At 42.2% G+C, this 24835-nt stretch overlaps 2 protein-coding genes across 2 annotated transcripts; both read right to left on the reverse strand.

The window, feature by feature from the left end:
* Positions 1-179: 179 nt before the first annotated feature.
* LOC118124661 lies at positions 180-2401 on the reverse strand. The gene is made up of 3 exons (XM_035182704.2): positions 2029-2401; positions 1070-1193; positions 180-942 (listed from the first exon to the last, which is right to left on the reverse strand). The coding sequence occupies exons 1-3, from the start codon at positions 2314-2316 to the stop codon at positions 698-700; spliced, it is 657 nt and encodes a 218-aa protein (XP_035038595.1). The 5' UTR covers positions 2317-2401; the 3' UTR covers positions 180-697.
* Positions 2402-6944: 4543 nt separating this feature from the next.
* sfpq (splicing factor proline/glutamine-rich) lies at positions 6945-23647 on the reverse strand. Its single transcript, XM_035182599.2, has 12 exons — positions 22856-23647; positions 21851-22042; positions 21445-21746; positions 21259-21354; positions 20661-20857; positions 20483-20567; positions 20233-20344; positions 20073-20121; positions 19742-19839; positions 7504-7552; positions 7222-7308; positions 6945-7067 (listed from the first exon to the last, which is right to left on the reverse strand). Exons 1-10 carry the CDS (start codon positions 23516-23518, stop codon positions 7526-7528), a joined length of 1821 nt encoding a protein of 606 aa, XP_035038490.1. The 5' UTR covers positions 23519-23647; the 3' UTR covers positions 6945-7067; positions 7222-7308; positions 7504-7525.
* Between the last annotated feature and the right edge of the window lie 1188 nt (positions 23648-24835).

The raw sequence follows: 24835 nt of genomic DNA on the forward strand, positions 1-24835 counted from the left end.
TTAAAAACAAACCGCACAACTACGAGCGCTGATTGTTATTGTTTGTCCACATCTTCGTCCGCGGCCATTGGAGCCTGTTGCAGAGCGTGTGCGCGGCGGCTTCTTCTTCTCCTCCTCCTCGTCACTTGTCTGGCAGTTGTCAAACCTCGACCGCTCTCTACCGCCCCCCACTGATGGGAAAGGCCTCCATTGATTTGAAATTGATTGTGGAGAAAAATATATGGACACGAAGTTCAGCTCACTTCGAGTCTGGGACGTTATTTTATTTTTATTTATTGCACATTTTGCTTTACTGGGACCTTATGTATCCTCATGACTTTTATTTTTTTTTAAAAATACTTTATCCAGCACACTTAACATCCGCTTCCGGTCTAAGCATAACTTCACTTTCTGTCCTAAATGAGAAATGATAAAAAATTGATTTATATTTTTAAAAATAATAACTGGTACCACTTTTGGAAACAAAAACAAAATGTTGTTGAAGTTTTCTTTATTGTTTTTCGTTTTGAAACAAATACCAATCGTCACGTGACTTCCGGTTTTCGTTTCAAAACATTAAATGAGCTTCCTCTTCTCTCATCTTCTCCAAAACAAACATGGAAGCAGGAATCAGCAAAATCCCAAAACAGGCAGCTTTTGGAGAAATCTATTTTATTCTGACACCAAACAATATTTTTTTTGTTATATATTGAGTCACTCACGTCACATCCGCTGACTCAGTCAAGACTGTGACCGAGTCATCAGGATCATAGGTGGCATCCTTTGGCTGTCCGAAGTCCATTCTTGAACTTACCTCAAAAGGGCTGTCCTCTTCCTCCTCCAAGCGAGGTCTCTTACTTGGCCTCTTTATTGGTGTCGCTGTTAGGAATGGCTGTGGTGCTTTGAAGGCCACAGCTGAGGTTTCAACACAGACATCAGTGCAGGGCATAGTTTTCTGTGTACCTATGATACATAAAAACATACATTCAGTATCCTTGGAGTCACAGCAAATTAAACAATGAGAAGTTGTTACAATTAAAACACAGAGACACAATGAATGACATGACGAAGTAACCGAGGGTAAACAAACCTGTACTTTTGTAGTCAGGTGGTAGACTTTTCACAGAAAGCGGCGTGGCAACTGTGCACATGTTTGGTGGATCCGTTTGGCAGGCTACATGACATGCCCTAGCACACGGCCCAGATCTGCTTCGCTAAACAACAAGAGCAGCAATGTTATGCATGTTTTTCCCTGAATGTCATAAAAAGCAAAACACTCCATACTGTAAATAAAAGTTAAACAAATTTTAAAAAATCATCTCATTGACCATTATCCTTGCACTGCCATGCATACAAAATGAACCAAAAGCAAATAAATCTCTTGCACTTGAAGAAATGTAGTCTCATTACACCTCATAATTTTCACAACACAGAAGTGTAGGTACAATAACATTGGAACACTATGCATGCTCTACTTGCATTTTTCCTCGAAATCATTATGAAATAATCATATAGTAAATAGTATTTTAAACTTGTGCTGTACTATACACAAAACCCTAAAATGCCCCACAGTGACAAACTGTTTACATGTGTGACCCCATCGTTGTTGTGTCGAACGGTATCAACAGGAAGGCTAATTGCCCTGAATCATATATGCAGGCGGATTATGAACACCTCCCTCCACCCCAACATGATGAGAGAACTATTTCTCATAAAGACATTATATACTTCGACACAAATTCCACCCCATAGACATCCAAACGAACCATCTACTGTATAAGTAAGCATGGATCAAATCGGCTAGCCTAACTGTTCACACACAAACTCGTTGGCCACATCTTTAGCGACTGCTGTCCACCAGCTGGCTCCGAGGCTAGGTCTTACACGCTAATGTTAAAAAAAGTTATTGTTCGCGAAAATTACAGATACAAGTACACATTTCCCCAAAACGCAACAATGCTAACATCCCCCCAACCCCTCCACAACATCCGTAACGTCGCTAAACGGTCAAAAGAAGCAAGTACCAGAATTATTTAAAAAAATACTTACATTTCCCAAGTCTGAAGTACTGCGGCGGAGAGATGGGACCGACTCCGCTTGCAGGGTCAATCTTTTTGCGAGTCCAGAGTTATACTGGCCCAGGTTGTTAAAACAGTCCAATTCAAAATGGCTTGCGCACACAAACAGACTTTTGCCAATTCTTTCCGGGACGTTTCCGTCAAATACGAAATGAATCCATTTCGCTCTTGGGCCTTCTGAAGCTGGCACGTGATGTAGCGATCTGTGCGGGTCTGTGCAGCCGACCACAGCGCACCTCGAGTACTTGACTGGCTTCATGCTGCTAGCTAGCTATTCCAAGTGTATCCGAGCTTTGCAATAACGAAATGACGTGCTCTGGCAAATGTCTTCTCTGTAGCGAGTGTGGGGGGGCGGGGGGATGAGGTGGGGGGTGGGCCAAGGCCATGTAGGGAGACTTCCATTGTATTGTGTTGTCACAATACAATGGAAGCTCATTCCAGTCACTCGAGCATGACGTTTCTGACTTAAAGGGGACATAGCATGCCCATTTTACCACAAGTTGATATGGTTCCTTGGGGTCTTAATGAAATGTCTGTAACATACTTTGGTCAAAATACCACAAGGATCATTTAAAACAGACCTCCACAGAGTGACCTGTTTTGAGTGCCTGTTCCTTTAAATGCTAGTGAGCCAGCCCCCCCCTCTCCCCCCTCTCCCCCCATGATTTTAAACGATATAAATTACATATTTTATATGATATAAATTATCAAATATGCATCCCATACTTTGTATTCCCCTTCTGTCGTCCTGGAGTTTTAATTTTCCCAATCACATAATTAAATGTCCCCCTCTGCCCATCCACTACAAGCACACAAGCAGACAGACAGAGAGAGAAAGAGAGGGGTGCTGAACACTGCGGAAGTCCTCCACACTGTTGGCTGTGTGGCGCTGACACAAATTCCAGCTCACGCACGGGAGAGCGAGCGGTCGCGCCCGAGCAGCTGCTGCAGCCTCCCGGTCCCACACAGATCCAGACAAATGCCACATGTGAGTGAATCGCGAGCTGACCAGCGGAGAAACGCTCGTCCCGTGTGAACAGCCAGGCGGCTGCGCGCTTGGGAACGGCGCTGCGCTGCCTCTCAGCCTCCGGTGTAAACCCGGCGTAACGAGTTTAGGTAGTTATTTCATCTATTCTAAAGATGTCTGTCTACATGTGATGCAAGATCTCCTACTTCACCTTTCTGCAATAATACTTTAATTGACAGCATCGAGGAACAACAGTATCACAATATAAGGACAGGGCTGTCCATATACTTTTGTCCATACACTTAAACAACAGATGATCTATCAGTGGTATGTAAGTGTCTTTAGCGCCCCCTGCTGGAGCTTCAGAGAGGTCATCTTACAGTCCAGCTCATCCATGAAGCCCTCATCCACTGACTCTCTGTCCACCTCCTCCGCCTCCGTGGGCAGAAACACGTGGAGCTGAGCTCGAGCTGGAGCTGAAGCCGCAGCAGCAGCTGGAGCGAGGCGTTGACTGCAGCTCCGAAGATACGGCTTCCCAATGACTGACAGAGGCTCCCTCTGAGGTGAGGAGTCGTGCATCCCTAAAGGTCGGAGGTTGCCTGTGTCTGCACTCGGGGTCGGGTTGTGTGAATGACGTCTGGCTGGTCTGGACCTGGGCTGGATGACCTGGGAGAAGTGGAAATAGACCGGCCTGCTGCAGCCTGGGCCCTTCTGCCTGTCCTGCAGTTTCTGGCTGCTGCCGGGTGGGAGCCAGGTCCTGCAGGGGAGCAGGGCGGGCGACTTGGAAGGTGGAGGAGGAGGTGGGGGTCGCCTTTGTAAAACACTGGGACGACGGACGTTGGAGAATCCCTCAAACTGGACGCTCTCGTTTAGGGCGAGAAGGGATGGTTCACTGAGGCTGTGGAGAAAAAAGATTGATGAAAGACGAGATTAGAGGAACCATCATCTAAAGGCCAGCGAAGGATCAGATTGACGTCACTTAAAAAACAACGTTGTTTTAAGGCTTCTTATTAAAAGTCCTTGTATCCACAGCAGTGAAATAATGGTTATGCTGCTGAACTGAGATGTTACGACACATTTGATTGCTCCTCTCCACTCTAGCACCTGAAACCTCCAGCAGGGAGACGAAGTTTAGCTCCAACATCTCTACAGCAGGTACAAGTTCACCTTCGGGTCAGTGGGTTTCTGCAGTGGAGAAGAACTGAGGGGAATCCAACACCCAGTAGTTGTCGAGGGGCGTAACTTAAACCATAAAATAATGTCAACATGCTGGAAACATCAGAGAAGTTCTATAGATTCTGTTCATGTCTGTAGAAGAGAAAAAAATCGAATGGCTCCTCGTTAATTTGATGGTTATTCAAAACCTGCTCTGCTTGGGTGAGTGGAGGCCATCAAATACTTGTGTGTGTGTGCGTGTGTGTGTGTTTGTGGGAGGCGTGTTCTTCACTCAGGTTTCTCCCTCCTCTGAGTGAATTCAGCCTCCGGTGCTGCATCAGGCGACGGATCAGCTTCCACACCTGAGATTTATGACACACTGGTCCACTCAGTCGAGGGGGGGGCAGAAGTGGCCTACATTATGTGATCAAAGTGACACAGTGGAGAGGAAACAATTACAGTGTAATTCCAGTCAAGCGTTCAACCTGCGCTTTGACAGGAACTTTTGCTGAAATGAAAGCAGAGACGGGGAAGGCGGAGATGACAGACGGCTGATTAATCACATTTAGAGGTGACACCGCTGCATGATGGGTACTGAAGGCCACCGGGACACGATGGCGTCCTTTATCTCAACGCACAACGTTTTTAACGGTCTGAATTTGCCAGTTTCCATCTTGTTCATGCATATTGGGCATGAAAATAATTTAAAACTAGATACTTTATAATTGATTATATTAAAAGGAGAAGATCCTCAAGACAAACAAGGCTGTTAACTGTCATCAAGTAAAGAAAAACAGACAAAATCAATCTCAATAAAACTCTTCAAACTGTTACATGATGTTAATGCTATGTGAAACATTGCATTATACATATAGAAGAAAAAAATAAACTGAAGGACTAATATGACAATTTAAATAATCGTGTCACGTCTCCTCTGGTGTCAAAGCAAAAGAGATCAACTTTCCTTTAACTTAATTCATCATCAAACACAAAAGATCCGGTTTGTGTATCTTTTGAACCCATGACATCAGATTAACAAAAATAAGCCTCAGTTTTTCCTGAAAATAAAGACGTACAGTTGTTTTGATATTTCTAGATTCTTTAAAGTCTGTAAAGATCTGGAATAGAAGAAAAAAATCGTCCCTCTGCAAACTACAAAGAGTTTCTAACCAGTTTCTCAAGTTGTGACTAATTAAAAATTTGTGTTATGTGATTTATTTACATTTTTAAAGCCCACAACATAACATATCTAGAGTTTTCTTATGTCGTGTCATGATCTGTCCTTTGTGCAAAAAACGTTTTCTTCTTTTGTGTTTTCATATATTGTATCACCGAGGTTGTTCGAGGGGTCTTTGAGGATTCTGGGGAATATTTGAATACCTGCTGTGAGTGAGTCAATGGAGAAAGAAGGAACCACATCCTTATTGGTGACTCACCTGCATGTCACAGCAACATACAGGCAAATTAAACTCACCTGGTTTTTCAAATATTTAAAACCACAGTCTGTTGTTATTGTGCATTTTTGTGCTGCACATGCTTTACCACAAGTTTTAGGTTTTATGTATCAGAACAAAAACTCCCTTCGAACAACAAAGATTGATGTTCACCTGAGGTGTGACTGTGTCGTACCTGAGTCGAACCATGCTGCTCCTCCTGCGAGACCCTCGGCCTGCAGCCACCAGCGAGGGCAGCCTCAGGGGGGCTTTGCTGCCCGTGTTCCCTGCCCCCTCCCTGGGTGGAGGCTGCAGGGAGATGGTGAGCAGGTGGGTCTGGACCAGGGCCCTGCTCTCCTGCACGGCCTTCTGGGGCCGGGGTCCACCCACGACAGCTGGCGGGGGTGCAGCTCCAGCAGGGCCACTCATGGATGATGCGAGTCGGAGTCACACCTGGGGAAGAACTCACCTGAGAGAGGTGCTCTGATGGTTAAACCGGGTTTGTCCACCACAGCATGAAGCCTTGTTACCTAGTGTTTCTCCTGAGCCGGACTTTCCTGCATAAGACCTGGATCTGTCAGCTGCCTCTCTGCAGGGGGCGAATGAAGAGGGGACTGTTCTGCTCCACCTGTTGGCAGCGGACACCATTAATCATGCATGTCCATGAATGATGCATGTCTGCTGCTGGTGGTCAGGTGGACACCAACTACTGTACCTCCTCTCCGCCTCCCCCTCTTCCCCAGGTCAGTTTACAGGCAGTGAGCATAAGTAGGAGTTCATAACGTTTTCATATTGACCAAATAAACCGGTATCTGCATTTGTTGTTCATCCAGTTTCCTGTTCCGTCACCTCTGTGCATTTGGCCTGTTCCCAGAATCCCTGTGTTGCTGTGCCAGGACTCAGACGACTCACACCTGACCCACATTCACCCCCGAGCCTTCAGGCTTCTCTCCGGATCGTCTTGCCGCCACCGGGCTGGACGTCCTCCAGGTTTGACAGCCAAACCCTCAGGATACAAGTGTGTGAGGCGGCACCAGTGACTGTAACTGGACTCAGAGCGGAGGCAGTGAGGTGAGTCGGAGGCAGACTGGCTGGGGGCCTGAGGGGGGTTCCATTCACCACCTGCTCAGAGACAAGCCTCTAATGTTTGGTAATTAACTGGTTCTCGTCTCTTCATTCTTCAACCGGCTGCACTTTTAATTTGAGTAAATGCTGTTATATTCAAATACACTGTAAATTCCTACTACTCTTTATAAAATAATTTAAATAACCTTGTCAATTATAAAAACATGCACAGGTGATGTCACTTAAGAAAAGACAAACAAATATATATATTTTTAATATTCATTTATTATTAAAACTTGAAATCAGGAGTAAACCCCGCCCCCTCCTCTGGTCAGCAGGACGTTAACCCGCTGTTGGACACTTCCTGGTTCTGCATCTCCATCTGCAGCTCTGCAACAGACAGAGAGAAGGTTCATTTAACTGAAATGTTATTTCTCTGGTTCCAGTGCATTCGTACATAAAACCTACACCATCAGGGGGATGACTGTATGCTACGAGATTCTGGATTTCTTCAGTGTAAAAAGCAGTTTGCAGAGAAACTCACACCGAGGTCGTCCCGATGTCGCCTCAGTTCTGACGCCGAGTCTTCTGCAGCTCTGTTTGTATTAATCAGACATCGTCTTCACTTTACCTACAAAACAAGAACACAAATGAAGTTATTGACTTGTTACAACTGAAGATCACCGAGCCAAAATGACCAAACCCAACCTAGAGTCAAATATTAATGATTTTTTGGTCTGGATCAACTCAGGTTGGTAATACAACCTCTACTCTACTCCAACCCTAACCCTAGGCCCATTTATCTACTAACATGTGTCAAGCTCACCGTGGTTAATCAACGTGGATCATCAGCCTCCTTCCACTGGTCCAGGATCCTGTGGCGAGAAACAGACAGTGAGAGTCTGACAGTGAACTCATTACTACTTCTTGTGTTTTGAAGTTGCCACCTTAAAAAAGAACAATGTGAAGACTTGAGCATCTACGTGTGTGTTCAGTGTTTGTGATGGTACCAGTGGAGGTTCTAAAGAACACCAAACTTATTTCTTGATAACATGTATGTGAATATAATGTGAACATGCATTACATGTGAATAACATACAGGTGTTTGTGAGCGTGTAGAGATGTTTGACAAAGTTCAGTCAGAGACAGTTTTTAAAAAGGCATCTCAGCACACCTAGTTTGTTCTGAAAGTGCAGAGGTGACAAAACTAATTCAGGGCGACAACTTTCAAATCTGTTGCAGACCTGTGAGTTCTGTTACCGAGCCGTGAGAAGCTGGACTTCCAACTGACACATCAGGAGTGTTACCGCGAATCCCCAAACAGCTGGGAGCTGCACATTGACACACGGGAGTAACCATCTACAGAAGGTGGTCGTTTTCAGTGCAGATTTCTGGGCGGTGCACTTTTAGACGAGGCCGTTAAGAGGCCTAAAGGGTCATTCTGGCATCACACTCTGAGGCGGGACGTGGACAAGATTTTTGACTGATCAGGGTTTGAAATAGAAAATGGATCACAGTGCAGACAGATGCATCGAGAGCCTCCAGGGCTGGATTCACATCACAGTGAAGTTTCCTCTTGAAAAAAGCTCATCCGAGCTCGTGAGAATAAACAGCACAAGAGTTCTTCGCAGCTACAATACAACTCCTACATAGAAGCAACAAAGGGAAATGGCCACAGTCGTCAGGTACTGTACCTTTTCAACATGGCGGGCTGGTCACTGGCATGACAGGGCGTTCAGGTGAAACAGAGTGACAATGTGAGTAAGACTGTACTGAGAGGAGAGAGGAAAGAAGAGCAACAGAGTCTGGTGCTACTGCACATTTTAAATTCAAGATAATAAAATAGTCTTGTTTTCCTCCGACAACACTGATCAGCAGGATGAGAAACAATCAGAAACTTTAGGAAGTAACTGCTGTGTCGGGTCTGTAATACACAAAAAACTTAGATAACTGGATTTAAACTTTTTATGCTGTTTTAGAACCATTCCAATAAGGCTTTGGTTGATGTAAACAGAAAGTATGAAGTCAACGGTTCCACTTGAGCCCTTCTTTACATTTTGGCAAATCAGCATGATATGCTGTATTAACTATTAGTATTTCCTGCCTAATATACACCTTTGAATGTACACACAACCGTCACCGCTAGAGAAAACCTAAACACGTGAGGATTCTAACAAAGGTCCGGCAGAATCACTCAGGAACTTCACGGACATTAAATCAGACTGGACATTGAAGTGAAACACTGAATCTAAATATATGTGCATCTCCTGAGTGTGTTCAGATGTGACTGAGCTATGACACCATGAAGGAGTGTGTTGAGCTGCTGTGACATTAGAGCATCATTGACTGTAATAAATGAAAAACACTGGGACAAGCTACAGTAAGAAACCTTCACCTCTGATTCAGGTGTTTGCCCCGTTTTAAAAAGGCTGTTTACTGATAAACATAAAGAGGCAGTGGAGTTCATAGAGTCACTGCAACTAAAATGGGACGGTTCTACCAATCTGGTAGCTGACCCAAAGTTAGCAAGTTAGAAAACAGTTACTATAATTCTTTTTCCAGTACATATTTATTTTCCATGTGATGGAAACTATTTGGAAAAATGTATAATCTCCCATATCTTGTTTATATTCCTCAGAGAATCATCTAGGTTTGGAGTTGGGTTTCCAACATAGAAGAAGAGTGAAGAAGAAAACAAACTAGATTAAAGATCTGGAAGCATAGATGCTTCAGGTGAGAGAGTAAACCCCAAGTTTACAGTCTATTATTCAACAGACGGATGTTGAGTGAAAAGTACTAAATGTGAAGAAGAATATTTCCATCGTTCATCCGACAGATAAAACTCACACAAAGTCGCAGAGATTGTTGTGTCATGATCAAAGTTCAACAAACTGCATTGAGTACGAGATCAAATAATATGTCTGACAGGGATGTTCACTTTCTGTGATTCCCCCCCCCCAGAGTAACTCAGTGTGTGAATAGTTTCACTGTCAAACTGCTGAGAACCCGTCACACTACCACAAAAATAGATCTAATTTTACAGGACACAAACAAAGTCAGGGGTGGTGATAACAGGTGCTGTTCCTGATATCAATACTGTGTTGACAAGTGACAAATAATACATGTTTTATAATTGTAATGACTAATAATACTTAAGTGATCCACGCTGGGGGCAAAATAAAGGTTGTTGTTTCTGAGGGGGTAATAAGCTGAGCAATGTAGCTACTGAAGAGGTGCGGTACAAAGACAGAAACACCACCAGAGCTTTGAGAGGATTACAGAGGGAAACACTATCACATGTATTGACCTTTGCGTTTGACTCGAGACATTTTCCAGTGGCTTTTCACTGCTGATCACGATTCACGCCCCAAAAATATAAACAGGATATTTTTTTCTTGAGACACAGAAGGTTGCACAACGACTCGTTTCCAGTTTCATCTGCATTTAAAAAAAAATGTTGAACCAGTGACTCAGCCGTCCAGTCAGTTGTTTTCACACATACATAGAGAGAAGTTCAAGTACTACAACCACACACACACACTGCACAGGCTATTATGCTTCGCCACACCCACACACAAAAAGGTTGAGAAACCGAGATCTGCACTGTGAAGCCATTATTTGTAAGTGTGATGCCAGAAGCCCTGTGAGCGTCACTGTGAGCAGCGACACAGGAAAAAAGAGTTAAGTTATGGGAGAGCTTATGCATCTTGTATTATAAACATGGATTGGACACTTACCTTACTCGTTCAGCTGATCTGTGTAATCATACCTCAGGCTGCAGTGCAAACAAGTCCAGGCTTTACTGTCCACTGACTTCTGCAGAACTACTCATCGTCATTGTAACCCAACTGCAGAGAAGAGCCTCTACTGTGGACTGGGGCAGCCTGTCTGACAAGCTGGCTGACAGCAGCTAGCACACCTCACATGTACCCAAAGACGTGACACACAAACACACAACACACACCCGCACACACACACAAGACATAAGCACACAACACACGCACCATCCTCTCTTCAAGCGTAAGGTGCGCGAGGCCTCCTACATCAGGTAGATTGGTGAGTAAGGTGGTTGGTCAGGTGGTCAAATGTAGTTTTTACCAACAGGTTTAAAGTCAGGAATGTTTCACAAAAGAGGATGAATATGAAAACGTGGGTGATAAATGACATGAAGCCTTTCAACCAATCTAAGAATGTCAGTGTCAAAGCTTTGGCTTTAATTTTTACTTCTAAGATGCAAAAGAAAAATGCATTGGCAACTAGAGAGATCCTCATGTCAGACTTCTGTAATAAAGTTACTGATGAGTCTCATGTGCTTGATGTTGCCTTTAAATAAATCTTAACAAAGTTCTGAAAAAATTCATTCTTAAGAATGTCATTGACCGAAGCCAAAAAGTATTGGAAACAGGGGACATCCCAGTTCCAGACATCAGTAAGATAGTCACTGTGCTTGATGCTGCTTTTAAATAAATCTTGAATAAGAACTTGTCTTTAAGGAGGAGTAAGTGATTCTGTAAACGACTGCTGATAATTGAACCTAACAGCAAAACAAATACACCCCCCCCCTTCAGAAGCTCCGTCCCCAACGTCATGGACATGCATTGCCAAGGCAACAACACTATGGCGAAATTCAGGGCGTCTAATGTGCCGTCCCCGTGGCTGTAAAACTCTGCATGTTGTACAGAAAAAACAAAACAAGGAGACAACAGGTATCACAGGTATCAGCGACCCCTGTAGCTGATTGGCTAGAATAGCATAACGTTGTTTCAGTCGAGGCTGCGTATCAACGTGGGATTTCCTGGTAAAACGTGAGGGAAAATGAAGATTTTGACAAAATGAACCAATTAGAATCACTTACTCCCTCTACAGACATCAAGTCAAAGGTTATTGTGATTAATTCAATAATCAAGTGCGTTCCAAACCTCCAACACATCATTGAGTAATATGCTAAATGCTGCTTGATGAAACCTTTAAAATCTCCACCAAGAGCGAGTTTCTCATTGAAAGTGTCAAAGCTTCGGTTCCTCCTGCTCTTATCAGAGATGGAATATCAAACATAACCGGCTTCTTGGTGTAATGAAAGAGTTTAACTTCATTCAGACATGGGATGACTTATATTAATGTTCCTCACAGATTCAGTTTGACAGTTATAAAAAGAGCCACAGTTTGTGCCTAATATTTGGCATCGAATACATAGAACTGAGGTAGAGGAGGTTTCCAGTACAGTTCAATCTGCCTGGTTTTCTCATCGTCAGGGCGAAGAGAGAACAGCTCTCTCCTGTTGGCAGTGGAACATATTTCAGCCACCGCTTCTGAATTATGTCTGAGTTCACGTTGCAGGTTTTTGATCATCACTTCCTACAATGTCGTGACTGGTCGGCACAACGTGTATCCGTCAATGTGACTATAAACCAGGCTGCTTATTCAGAATGAGACTGAGGTTGATTTGGCATCGGCCTAATGGAGTGGTTTACGTCTGAAAGATTATTTTACTCCAACAATACAAAAACTAAATGTATGATCCATGTTCTGAACTTCAGTTCAACCTTTACTGTTACTGCAATAACAAAGGAGATCAATTCTTCCAACTTTCCCAGCTTCAGTCCATACTAGTGAGCCACCACCTAGCAATCAATAATAATGATTTGTTTCTAACAACATTAGCTATTTGCTCCTTTAGAGGGATAGTTTTTCATTAATAAAATCGCTCTGGCCGGAGCGACATGTACGTCCAGCCGAATGTATTCTTTGCTAAATCTGCCATTACCACCGACTTTGAATTTCTTGGTTTGGAAAGTTCCATCTCAAAGTCCAACACCTTTAAAGATGATCAAACCTGTTAGAGAAAAACAAATGGTACACAACACCAACAGACATACATAACATTACAAGTGTTCAAATTTACATTTCAGTCCAATTGATCCACCTGTGTTTTTCTACTTCTGTTCTAGAGGATGTTCACCGACTGTGGGAAGAAGGAAAACTCAGAACTGTTCTTTACGCTATTTAAACTCTGAATTAACCAAATATATTACCTACTTTTAAAAAATACTATTTAGAACTTATTCTGCACCAAATTAGACAAGTAAAATAACATCTGTAAAGTGCATAATCATTTATTTCTCAATTATTATTTTTAAGTCCGAGTGATCAATTTCAAAGTTTTGAATATTATTTACCTCTTGCTTTAAGTTTTCATTTCCCCTGTGATTAAAATAAATATTGAGGTGGATATTTTAATTACTAGTCCACATCCAAGTACTGTGCATTAGAATCTGCCAACTTGGTTTCTAAGAAAACTAAAATTCAAGCCAGGTTAAAAACCTACTGGTCCATCTGGACAATTTGAGAAAATACTTTATTTCCTAAAATGACTATCAAACGTACTCTACCAAGTAAAAACTACTAAAATGGCTGAGGTGTCAAACTAAATGTATTTGTTAATTTCTTGATTTCTATTAAATTACTTAATGAACAAAATTGGAGATACAAATATCTTGTGTTTTACTAGAAGCTGTGAACAGAATATCAAGTCTAGAACAACTCTCGAAGCAAATACAGGCCAAGGTAAATAAAAAAACACTAACACTACTTCACAAACACAGCCGATGTTAAAAGGTGCCAGAAGAAATGTAAAACCTGAAACGGCTGAAAATTTGGTTATTTCCATAAATGTAGTTTGCAATCAGTAAAAATTAAAATCTAGAGTTTATCAAGTTCTAGACTTGATAAGAGCAAAATATGGTTCAGTAAACTGGCTCAAACGTCAGAAGTAATGTCTTAATATTTGGGAATCATATGTAACCAAAGTCCATTATGTTCAAACTTGAAGTGAACTGTTTTAGCTGTTTCTTCCAATTTATGAATCACTATAAACGTCATATGAACAAATCGTCAATGTTACCTGACTTGTAACTCACCGGCACAAGAGTGAAAATGTGAGGGACATGGGATTTGGGGGCCGGAGGCCTTCTGGTTTCTGTTTCTAGTTTGACCAATTAGATTAGAGCAGCTCTGGCTACCCGCATTTAAATATCTGTGCTGATTTTATAAATCTGCTCTCGTATGCAGATACCTAAAAACACCTACAAAAAGTATTGCAGTAGGTGTTTTGTGTGATAAAAAAAAAGTATTGTTAACTACTAACAGTCTACAGTGAACAGAAGACCCAGTTAGCTGCTGTCTACAATAAAATATTGCCGGTTGCCCCCAGAGAATTATTCTGGCTCAGAACTCAATGAAAATTGGATTCCTTGCTCCATATCTTTCGTGCATGGTAAGCTTTACAATCTGGTGCACAGTGCCAGCTGAATCTTGCCATCCCAGAATATTTGCTTTGTGTAACAGGTCATTTTGGGTTCACACTACACAGCCTCAAATTCCTCCACAGTCCACAATTCTTAAAGCTGGGCAAACCTGTTAAAGAAAAAATGGACATAACACAAACACACGCAACATTTCAGGTGCACACTCCACAATTTACCAAATTCATCCAAGTGTCGTCCTCTGCTTTGCCTCCATTAAAATGTGTTCTGCAGGTTGTCAGATGAAACACAGAAGCACCCAGTGGAAAAAAAGTCTTTAGCTATTTGACGTTCCCCCATAAGATGCACTGAGGTCTTCCTGTTATAGGTCCACATGTTGTCAGCCACTGAGGACAGTGAAACATTCTGATGGTCAATGTTTTCAGGCAGGGTCCCGGTTCCTCTAGCTCTGATAATAATAATAATCATTAGCAATGCAGGATAGAAAATATTCAGCCTTAGCCTATACTTGTTGAATCTAATTAACTTGCACACTGCTGTCAGTGCAGCTGGGATCACATTGTAATGACTGTACAAGTGACTACAAAGTTAAGATGCAGAGCCACTAATTCTTAAAAATAAAGATGCAACCAGGGTTAAAGGTTTAAGCATCGACATTAACTGGAGCCAGATGCTGACATGAGCTAGTACGAACACAAGTAACAACCTTCCACAAAAATGGTTACGTTCTGTGGACAATGGTTGAATCTGCTTTTTCTGTCAGCATGTTTTGAATAAAATTAAACCAAGTTATTCTTATCAATATGAAAGGTAAATGGAATTGACTTGGTTTTAAAAGTTTACATACTATCATTGGACTTATTATGAAAAATGCTTTCTAAGGTAAATCATTGAATGGAGGCAGAGCTCCAACTTGAGGCCAAATTATGTCATAAAACCTCCAGGTGCCGACATTATTACTTGGGAAGGGACCAGAATGGTCATGGTTGGTCCAACATCAAGTCAAAAGAAGCACTGGAGAAAAAAAATAAACAACCAAATACTTTATAATTACCAATCAAGGATCAAAAATCCCTTTTCGGCCATATGGATGGTTAATGCAACAAACAACGACAAATGTATTGGGAGTATAATTTACATGACTTCTGTGTAAAAGCTCACTAGATAGTTTCTTCTTTCCATGAAGTGTCATGATGTTAAAAGGGATTCACTTGGGAATGTAAAACATCAACAGTGTCAGTAACATAAAGTGAAAAAGGTTCAGCAACGACAGGCTGTACATTCCAGTAGGAGCCAAATTACTTGTTCATAATTTTCAGAGTAAAAGATTTAGACTGGTTGTTTTGTCTTCTTTAAAGAAAAATTAAGACTTTGTCAGCCTGTTTAGTTTAAGAATTAAATACATTTTTTAAAACCAGCACTGATTTAATTTCTGACTTGCATTTAACACAAGTGTCTTTAAAACTGGAGCTAAAATGTTTTCTCCATTACCCTTTTCTTTCAAGTGAAGATTTTTTTCAAGACAGAACTGTAACACATTTACATTTTAGTTTCTTCCAATTCTTTAAAATCTGACCAATGCAGCTCCTTGCACTTCATGTAAAGTCAGGTACTGGGGCGATGGTGTGGATGTTGGATTCGGATATGACCTTTTACCAGATCCCTCAGTAAAGATGTTCCTGTTACACACCAACTATGTAGATGTTCTGTCACAGAAGTCAACTAACTAACTAAGAATGACCATGTTTACATGCAGGATTGTAAAGAATAATCCACCCACTCAATGGAAATCAATTGTTTCCAACTACGATCATACAGCTGTTAATAGATGGTATGATCATTTACTTAACCAACTGCCATTACATTATCAGCAGCTGCAAACTGAACAGCAGCTGTTTAACACCTATGTCAAAGTAGAAAAGATAATTTAAATGGTTCTTTCTGTCCAATAATGTATGATTTAAAGAAATAAACACAAACTGGGTCACCAACAGCCCAATTAAAGCAACATTATGCAACTTTTTAAGTTAAGATATCACCTTTATTAAAATGAGTTTGATGGTTCATTCACTCAGAATAGGGAGAATGTTTCCTCTTTCTCTCCCACTCCTCACCATGAACGTCTGTTCTTGCTCTTCTAAACTTTGGTGAGTGGATACTGTGTTCATGCACACCGTGAGAAACACGACTTCAATCATCGAATCAGGTCCATCAAGGTTCGAGGCGAATGCTGTCAGATCAGTATTAACACTAAGAAGGTTTGCATTATTACAGCTGCAGCTCCTCTGGTTCAGGAAGTCGGGGATCATAGGTAATGTCCATCGTTCAGTTGGGTTTCAGTTCAGAGAGGGACAACGCAGTAAGAGCTCTGCTGAGCACTTGGTGCTTTTTCACAATGTGAAAACAACTTAATTGCCCAGACACGGAGCACAACTGTGACTCTAGAGGGCGCTCTTGCTCTAGTTCAGCTCCAACGAAGGCAGCAACACTTACTGTAAGTGAAGTTTGTTGACTGTAAATTGCTATGACCCTTCAATATAATGGACTGCACGTTCCACGTAGTCAATAACCCTAGAACATGCACATGAGACACACTATTGTGGACGATGTATGTGATATGAGCAGAGTGTCCATAGAGACTGCATGTCTGTCCACTAGTACATAAGCTCTAAAGGCCTCATGTGTGTAACTCTCATACTAAACGTTTTGACCAAATTAGTGCACCCAACTAAACATGAACAGCTTTATGCTTTTAATGTCTCGGTTTACCCCCGAGTGCAGTGTTCATGAAATGGGAAAAAAAAAGGGGATTAAAGCTAAATTGCACTGCGCGGCCTGGTGCTGCATTCGAAATCTTATCAGATGCTGAAAGTTTTACAAATCCGCGGAAGAGAGAGAAGGGGCTTAACGTTTTTTTAATGTTCGCGTTACGGAATTTAAAAGGTCAGGATTGCAGAGATAACACATAGACCCTTTAAGACCTAATGTGGCAGATTTATCCACATTATTTCATTTGTGTAAACAAAGATTTGGTTTGTTTTTGAACGTTTCATCGTTTAGGAATAAACGCTAAAGGTTTGTCCTCATAGAACCAATTTGTCTTTATTATAATACATGCTTTGATTCCAAATTAATGGCACAAAACACAGCCATAGAAAGTTGAGAAAAATGTTACAAGTATCACTTCACGGCGACTCACAGAGGAAAGTACATCTAGAAAAGAAAAATGTACATGGGTCAGGAAGAACTAAAGGATCACATGAGGGCGAGCTATCTTTCCAAACTACTGACAATACAAAATAAAAAAATGAAAATATTGACTCTGTCATAAAAGGAGCAAATTGTCAAGCTAAAATGTAGCAACAATCTTAAACTTAAATACAAGAAATGCGACTCAACATATTTGTTTTGAAGTATCTGTACAAATTGCTGTAGGGTGCATCAAAGAGCAGCGTTTAAAAACGGGGTTTCTTAGCAGGACCATCAAACCTCCCGAACTCCTCAAGCCGATCACCACAGGGCTGCTGCTAGGACCATTCCAGGAATGCTCATGCGAAGCGCCATTGCGCCCGGCGGGGCCCAATGCGCCAGGGAGGCAGAAAGGAAGGCGGAGGAATACGGTTTTGGGATAAGGCCACAGCGCAAGAGCAAAGTTCATGTCCATATGGAGGTGCACAAAAAGGTATGGTAATAGGGGTGGTTCGTTTTATATTGTGAGCAGATTTACAACACAACCAGCAGGAGAACATCCGAAGAAACGGTTCGTTCCAATATGAAGGTCCACAGGTGCCACAGGTAACATACGGAAAAGGAAGAGAGGGTGATGCTTTCGTTAGTCAGTGCCTACCTCGCATGGTCTGTCCAGTGCATGCCAAGACTATAGTCCTCACTGGCTATCAGGTGAAGCACTCTATAAATACTGACCATATTTATCTATGTATGATCATCAAATGGGGCATGAGATGCATGCCCAAAACTCTTGACAGGGGTATTTAGGGAAAAATACATTATAATATTATTATTAGGAATCAATTACTAAAGAGATTTTGTATTCCTCTTTTGCAGATGGAATTCATGGTTCCATAGAAATTTGGGAAAAGGCCATAGCGTTATGTGCCATAGTGACTAAATCCGTTGTAAATGATTTCAATACAAAAATTGTGGCTCAGAATCTTTTCTGGCACCGCAATGATAAAAGACAAATTGTCTACCAATGGTCTCAAATGTGACCTGGATCTGAGGTACAGGGACTGTACGTACATGCACTTGGGCACAGTAAATAAACATTGCACAAGATATTCAGCTCACCCATCCCCCCCCAACAAATAACAGTCTGTTCATCAATATGCAAAACATGTGCCATTTCTGACATGTTCTGTGGAAATAGAGTGAGAAAGACTGAAAAGGCCAAATGTCTGGCAGAGGAGGCCAGCTCAGATTTACAACATGAAGATACAGTGGATAAATTAAAGTTAGAACAGACAATACTAGTGTAGTCAGAATGTAGAACATGAGCGTTTTGAGCTGGATCTACTCAATTAGATGGTCTGACTTCTATTTAAAGTGTGTCTCAAAAATGATTGCGTCAGGACGCACAACTGATGCAACCCGAATGTTTGTGAAAATGTTGCATCGTAAAAATTAACATTGCTACAATGAATTGAATCTGAAAACTAAATTACTTAGTAAGTCTTCTTAAATCCCTTTAAATGCAAAGATACAAATTTTGTAAAATTAATATATCCATGGGTGAATAAACCCTGGCGACAGAAGCTATACGTGTAGCATTACTTTTGAAATACATTTAAAAAAAAACTACCTATAATAAGTTGCAGCATATATAAGCTTTTATACAAAAGAACAAAGCTTGTTAGAAAGCCAAGTATTCGCGGAATACTTTTCATTCACAGCCAACATTAAGCCGCTCTTACTGTCAACTGTAAGGGAGAAGCAGAGCTAACATTGGTACTACAATTCTGCCAGAGGCACAGAGCCTGGTCCACTATTAACAACTTATAACACAAAGTCACAAGGCGGTGCCTGCCCCCTTCAATTACTCCAGTTGTTGTGTTGCTTTTATAATTTTGTTCAAAAATGTCTCATACCATCAACCTGCACTAAATCTTAATAGATGCTCATTTAAAAAAATTAAGAGATTGATAAGGTGGAAGTTTGCTGGTCCAGAGGATGAACTACAACCACACTGCAGGTGTCAAATTAAAGAGCGTCACACAGGGTATACATTGCCACACAAAAATACCAGAACCTGTTGATATGCAGCTTAATTTCTTCATCATGACAAATTATAAATGAAACTGGTAACCCAAAAAAGTGGTTTCGAACTGGAAAAACACTGGTAGATGCCATTCTGCTTCGGGTCAGAAAAAGTGCCTGTCCAGCTCAGATTGACAGGGCTTGCAATGTCAGTCCATAACACAGACAGTGTGATAAGTGAGAGGAGCCACGGACGTCTGTCTACAGCTATTAGAGAACACAGTGAAGAGCATTTTTCTTAGATTTAGTGCAGGATGATGGTTTCGCAACTGGAACACGGTAAGACTCAGGTGAGGGGGCTTGGCTGGCCACTGGATGAAACCTTATCAGACAGGCGGCATTTCCGTCACATTCACCAACCAGCAAGCCACTTGAGAGTGACTATGACACAAGTCGTTCACGTTTCCAGAACCTGCTCAACCAGCAGATCTTTACATGTAAAAAACTCAACCGGGCGTCTTCATCAAAAAGGACAGCCGAACACAGACTACATTAACTATGGATTCTCCCAAAAATGGGATACGTTACCATTTCGTTGCCCATCAGGCCTCCTGCGGACGGCCCCATTCCCTGCTGTCCCTCAAAGCCCATTCCAAACTTCTGACCGGCTGCACCGAAGGGCATTTCTAGCAGAAACAGAACAAGTTAGGAAAACATACTGCACCTGAAGCAAAATCCTTATGTAACCTGTTGATGGCAGAGCTTTTGATAATCTAGACAAAATAGGGAACTTAAGAGAAGTAAAACAATAAGTTTAATAATAAAACTAAATCGCGTTAGTTTAGATTTTTATTATTTTTATCCTGTGCTATCATTTCTTAATAATCTCAAGGAAATAAGAGAAACGTAGATTACTTACCTCCCATGCCCATAGCTACACCGGGATTCATCCTCATTTCCCTCTCCCTCTGTGATAGAAGGACAAAGACAAGGAAATACACATTAAACCTGGGAATACCTATGAAGTATCTCACTTCATTAAACATACATTTTGTATACTACATTTAAAATTCACTCACATCAATGAAGTTGCCCATCCTGTAGTTCTCCTCACGCTGACGGTGCATCTGTTCCTCCATCTCTCTCTTACGAAGCATCTCCTCCTCCCTCCGACGTCGTTCTTCCTCTTGTCTGTTTAAAAACAGAAAAAGTTCAATAAAGTTGTATGATTGAGCATCAGTAATAGCAGATCTGTTTATGAGAGGATGTCTGGATGGCAAAAATCTTTTTCAATCAACAACAAGACTCCGAATTCTAATTAACAAATACCTGAGCTGCATTTCCTTCCTCTTCTGCATTTCCTGACTGTGTACCTCCTCCATGCGTCGAAGTTCCTCCTGTCGCCTCAGCAGATCTGAAAGGACATGAAACCAAGCATTTTAATGTAATTCAAGAACACAGCAGAAAATATGAACAAAAGCTCAGACAACATTACAACTACACTCACCCTGTCGGAGTAGATTGGCCTGGTGCTCATGGTAGGCATCCTCCATCTCGCTCTCGAGCTTCTCGCGGGCCTCGCGCATGTTCTTCTCCACCTGCTGCCTCTGCTGCTTCTCCATTTCATCAAGTGACTTCCAGCGCTTGGAGTACTCAAACTCGAAAGTGCCGGGACGAGCGAAGCGAGGAGGCTCCTCACGCTCTCTGTAGAGACAAGACCAAGATTCGTTGAATACAGTGTTTTAAAATGAGCTTTAGAGGCCATGAAGAGTTGGACTTAGTAGTAGAGCTCTTTCCACCCATTGTAAATTTTACAATAACTAAATCTCCTGAAACTGATAAAATATTTTTATTTCAAATCTCATTAGCCTCCTTCACAGTCAATCAGATCGCATCCCCCGCCCTTGATTCACCAACATCTGCCACCCAACACAGAATATTGATTTGCAACTGCTGCAATCTGTGAATCTCTCCTCCCCCATCATCCACATCACACCATCTGCTGCTACCACAACAATGACTTGGAGAAGAAAGGGTCACTCTAACCGTAAGGAAACCCCCTTCAATGGAAAAATAAAACTGTCCTATTATGGTGACATGCTTACGCTTGATATCTGGGATTCTTCTGTGCCAGTTTTTCTGGGAGACCGTCTTCATCATCAAACTGCTCCAGAGGCTCGACAATAACAGGCCGAGGTGACCTGAAACAAGCCAAACAGACAAATAAGCAAAATTTCAAGCTTCATTCGTGGACTATAAAAAAAGTGCTTCAAGGATCTAACATCACTTACGTTGTGAGAAGGAAGACACCTTCGTTGCACCTGTCCAGAGCCTTCCTGGCAGCAGGTTTGGAGGCAAACTCTACGATGCCCTTGCCCGAGGAGCGCCCACGATCGTCTACAATGACAATGGCCCTCTCGACCATTCCAAACTGTGAGAACGCCTCTTCCAGGAGCTCGTTGGAGACAAACGATGACAGGTTCTTCACAGACAGGGCTGCGGAGTGTGTGGCGAACCGGACACGCAAAGGCCTGCCTCTCATTGGTGTGTCATCTAACTCTGCCTTGGCGATCTCTGCAAGTGCACGGGACTCCTGTAAGAAGAAGAGCAAGTTAGGGATACACCAAAACAGACCATGTATCACTACACAGAACAACTTCAATCCATTGCCACGCCTAAGCGAGGGGGGAGTCTTACCAGCCGGATGAAACCAAAGCCTTTGCCTTTGTTGATGAAGACCTCGCTGGGCTCTCCATACTTTGCGAACAGCTTCTTGAATTGCTCCTCTGTGATGTCGCTGGGCAGGTTACCGATGAACAGACGACACCGCTGAGTGTATGTCTTCTCACCAGGTTTCAGCAGCATGGACAGTGTCGCCTTGAATCCCTCCTGGTGAACAAGACAAACAACAGGGATCAGGTTTCAGTGCTGTTACACAAGAGACTCGTGAAGATCAACGGGAATTCACTTACGACGAACATGTATTGTGTAATATCTTGGGCTGGGCAACACCACAATATCAATTATTATCACAATATAGAATAAATAACATTTGTAAAATGGTTTAGCGTGTTTGACTTTTTCTGGATTTTTTTTTGAATTTGAATCCACATCCGTCACCGAGGAGCAAAGATCAGGGAAGTAAGAGAAAATGATCGATGTCGAATGATATTAATACTTTATATTGATATATTATGGCTTCATGGTCCAGTCCTAAATATAAACTTAGATAATTGCAGCTTATACTTCGGTGTCCTCATTTCGAGGCTCGGTCGCCCATCCCCCACTCACTGAAGGCAACAACGGCTCGTCCTACATTTTGAAACCCTGATATTCGGACGAATGTAAGACAAGATAAATAATTAAATTAAAATCGCACCGCCGAGCAAGTGTAACAGAAGAAATCATTTATTTCAGGGTGATAAGACTTTGAAGATATAACCACAGACGTGTTAGACAAGATGGCGGACGGGTAAAACGACTATACAGCGGTGCGTTTGATTTGCATCACGGCTAGTGCCGCCGTGCGTTGAAGCAGGCGGGTATGCTTAACTTTCACACCATCGAGGGACACCGCCCGCTCGGCTTGGACAACGTTTCAAATCGAACGCATCCATAGCCGTTCCCGTTGGGCTAGCGTTTGCTAACAATGGTCACCGACGCCATTAATGGAAAAAAGGGATTTCAAGGTTTATCACCGACCTGTGGTGCGCTGCCCTCCGCTGAGTTCGTGTTTGAGGAACGTTTCTCCTGCTCCTCCCGCTCTTGCTTGAACTTGCTCGGCGGCGGTGCCCCCCTATGGCCCTGGTATGGGGTGGTCCTCTGGCCCTGGTGAGGCCCAGACCTCGGGCTCGGACGTGGTGTTGGTGGCGGCTGCTGCTGCGGCGGCGGCGGCTTTTGCTGCTGCTGCTGCTGTGGTTGTCCGTTAGTATTTCCTACCGGGGACTTCAGCTCCGGGGTCTGGTTCTTGTTGGCCTGGATGGGTGGAGGGGAGGCCAGGATGGGTTTCTGCGGTGAGGTCTTGATGATGACTTGAGGAGCGGGGGTGGCCGGCTTCGGCGGCTGCGGGGCCGGCGGCGGCTGCTGCTGCTGCATGGGGCCTTTCATGGTGAGGGCCGGGCCGGGAGTCGGTGGAGGAATGATGGGCAGGTTCTTCTGGGGGGTGATCTGTGGTCCTTGGTTGTTCGGTTTGTTGAAGTTGTTGTTTTGTCCCCTTCGATTCTGGTTCTGGTTTTGAAAGGGATGGTTCCTGAAGTTCGGGTTCCCCATCAGTCCGCCTCGTATCGGGCCGCCGGGTCCACCGCCTCTGCGGGCCTGGAAGTGATTCATCCCGAGTCCGCCGCGATTGTTGTGAAATCGAGACATTGGATCGTATATCGGCCTAAATATGATTAAAAAACGTTACAGACCTGCTGCGTAACAAACGTTTGCAACTAGTCGGTGGCTCGACCGTCTCAAAATGGCGACTGACGGAGGAGCGGTGGAGTTTCTTTCTCCAGCTCAGTCGGACCCGCCCCGCTGCGTTCATTGGTCCGCTGCCCGGAAGAAGGAGGGCTTTGATGCTTGTCTTTGATGTCATCAGTGCATGACGCTTTGAAATGTAGTTTCTATTGATTGTTGTTATACCATTAAAGATTATATTTGTTTATATTAATTAAGATTATAAAGGGTTACATTAGTTTATACCAGTCAAGATTATATAGGTTTAAATTAGTTTATACCAGTTAAGATTATTAAAATTACATAAATTTATATCAGTTAAGATGAAATAGTTTTAATTAGTTTATACCAGTTAAGATTATATAGGTTTAGCATGGGCGGATTAAACTCATGAGGGGTCCATCATGACAACTTTTATAACTTGTCATGATGCCCATTATATTTTATACTTGGGTTAATCTTCTTTTTCTATATCCATATTTTTTTAGGTATTCTATATTTTATACTTTGAATTGCATGGGATGGAGGCTTATATAATTTCCAGTGGAGCAAATTTCTCTTACTTTTAGATTTCAAACTTCTAAATTCACTCATTTGGAAATTCCTTGTTGATGTATTTTTCCTATGAAATTGTTAAACTCCAGGCATTAACATTTTAAAGTGGCACTGAAAAACAGACGCCTGTATTTTCTATATAAAACATATGTTGGATTTGTGACAGGATTTAAGACTTTTGAGATTTATCAAACAATGACTTGTACAAGGAATATTCTCCATTCCCTCCCTATGTTAGGTACAGAAAATAAAAAGATGCTCAACTTTTTTGTCTGTAATTTATTTTGCATACAGGTGTTTAGGAAACAAAATATGTGGAGAGACCATCAGTCTCGCCTTAACATGTTGTCTTAATGGTCATCATTATAAATGGACACAAAAAAAGGATGAGATGACAACAGTGACAAAACACAACATTAAGTCCAATACACAAAAAGAAAAAAACATGTAAAGTTAAATCAATGACAACATACAACCCAGGAGAAAACACGAGACAGTCCGACACCGTCACACACCAGATTTTGGAATAATATAAAAATTATGGAGTCTAAGAGGAGAGAAAATTAAATGATGAGAAGCGAACAGAACACAGGGCTGCATCAGAGATTTGGTGACGGGGAAATAAAAGAGGACACGAGGTGATGAAGGACATTCATTGATTTGTTAACAACAATCAAAACAGACGCA

This window comes from Hippoglossus stenolepis, chromosome 17, assembly GCF_022539355.2.
Source record: "Hippoglossus stenolepis isolate QCI-W04-F060 chromosome 17, HSTE1.2, whole genome shotgun sequence".
In the NCBI taxonomy this organism is placed as follows: Eukaryota; Metazoa; Chordata; class Actinopteri; order Pleuronectiformes; family Pleuronectidae; genus Hippoglossus; species Hippoglossus stenolepis.

What these genes read in the sequence shown, in the direction of transcription:
- sfpq (XM_035182599.2), bottom strand. Translation starts at nt 23,518, where the DNA reads ATGTCTCGATTTCACAACAATCGCGGCGGACTCGGGATGAATCACTTC. An exon ending in CGGAGGGCAGCGCACCACAG is followed by an intron (nt 22,043 to 22,855) that starts GTCGGTGATAAA and finishes CTTGTTCACCAG; the next exon opens with GAGGGATTCAAGGCGACACT. An exon ending in GCTTTGGTTTCATCCGGCTG is followed by an intron (nt 21,747 to 21,850) that starts GTAAGACTCCCC and finishes TTCTTCTTACAG; the next exon opens with GAGTCCCGTGCACTTGCAGA.
- LOC118124661 (XM_035182704.2), bottom strand. Translation starts at nt 2,316, where the DNA reads ATGAAGCCAGTCAAGTACTCGAGGTGCGCTGTGGTCGGCTGCACAGAC. An exon ending in GTACTTCAGACTTGGGAAAT is followed by an intron (nt 1,194 to 2,028) that starts GTAAGTATTTTT and finishes CTTGTTGTTTAG; the next exon opens with CGAAGCAGATCTGGGCCGTG. An exon ending in ACCTGACTACAAAAGTACAG is followed by an intron (nt 943 to 1,069) that starts GTTTGTTTACCC and finishes TATGTATCATAG; the next exon opens with GTACACAGAAAACTATGCCC.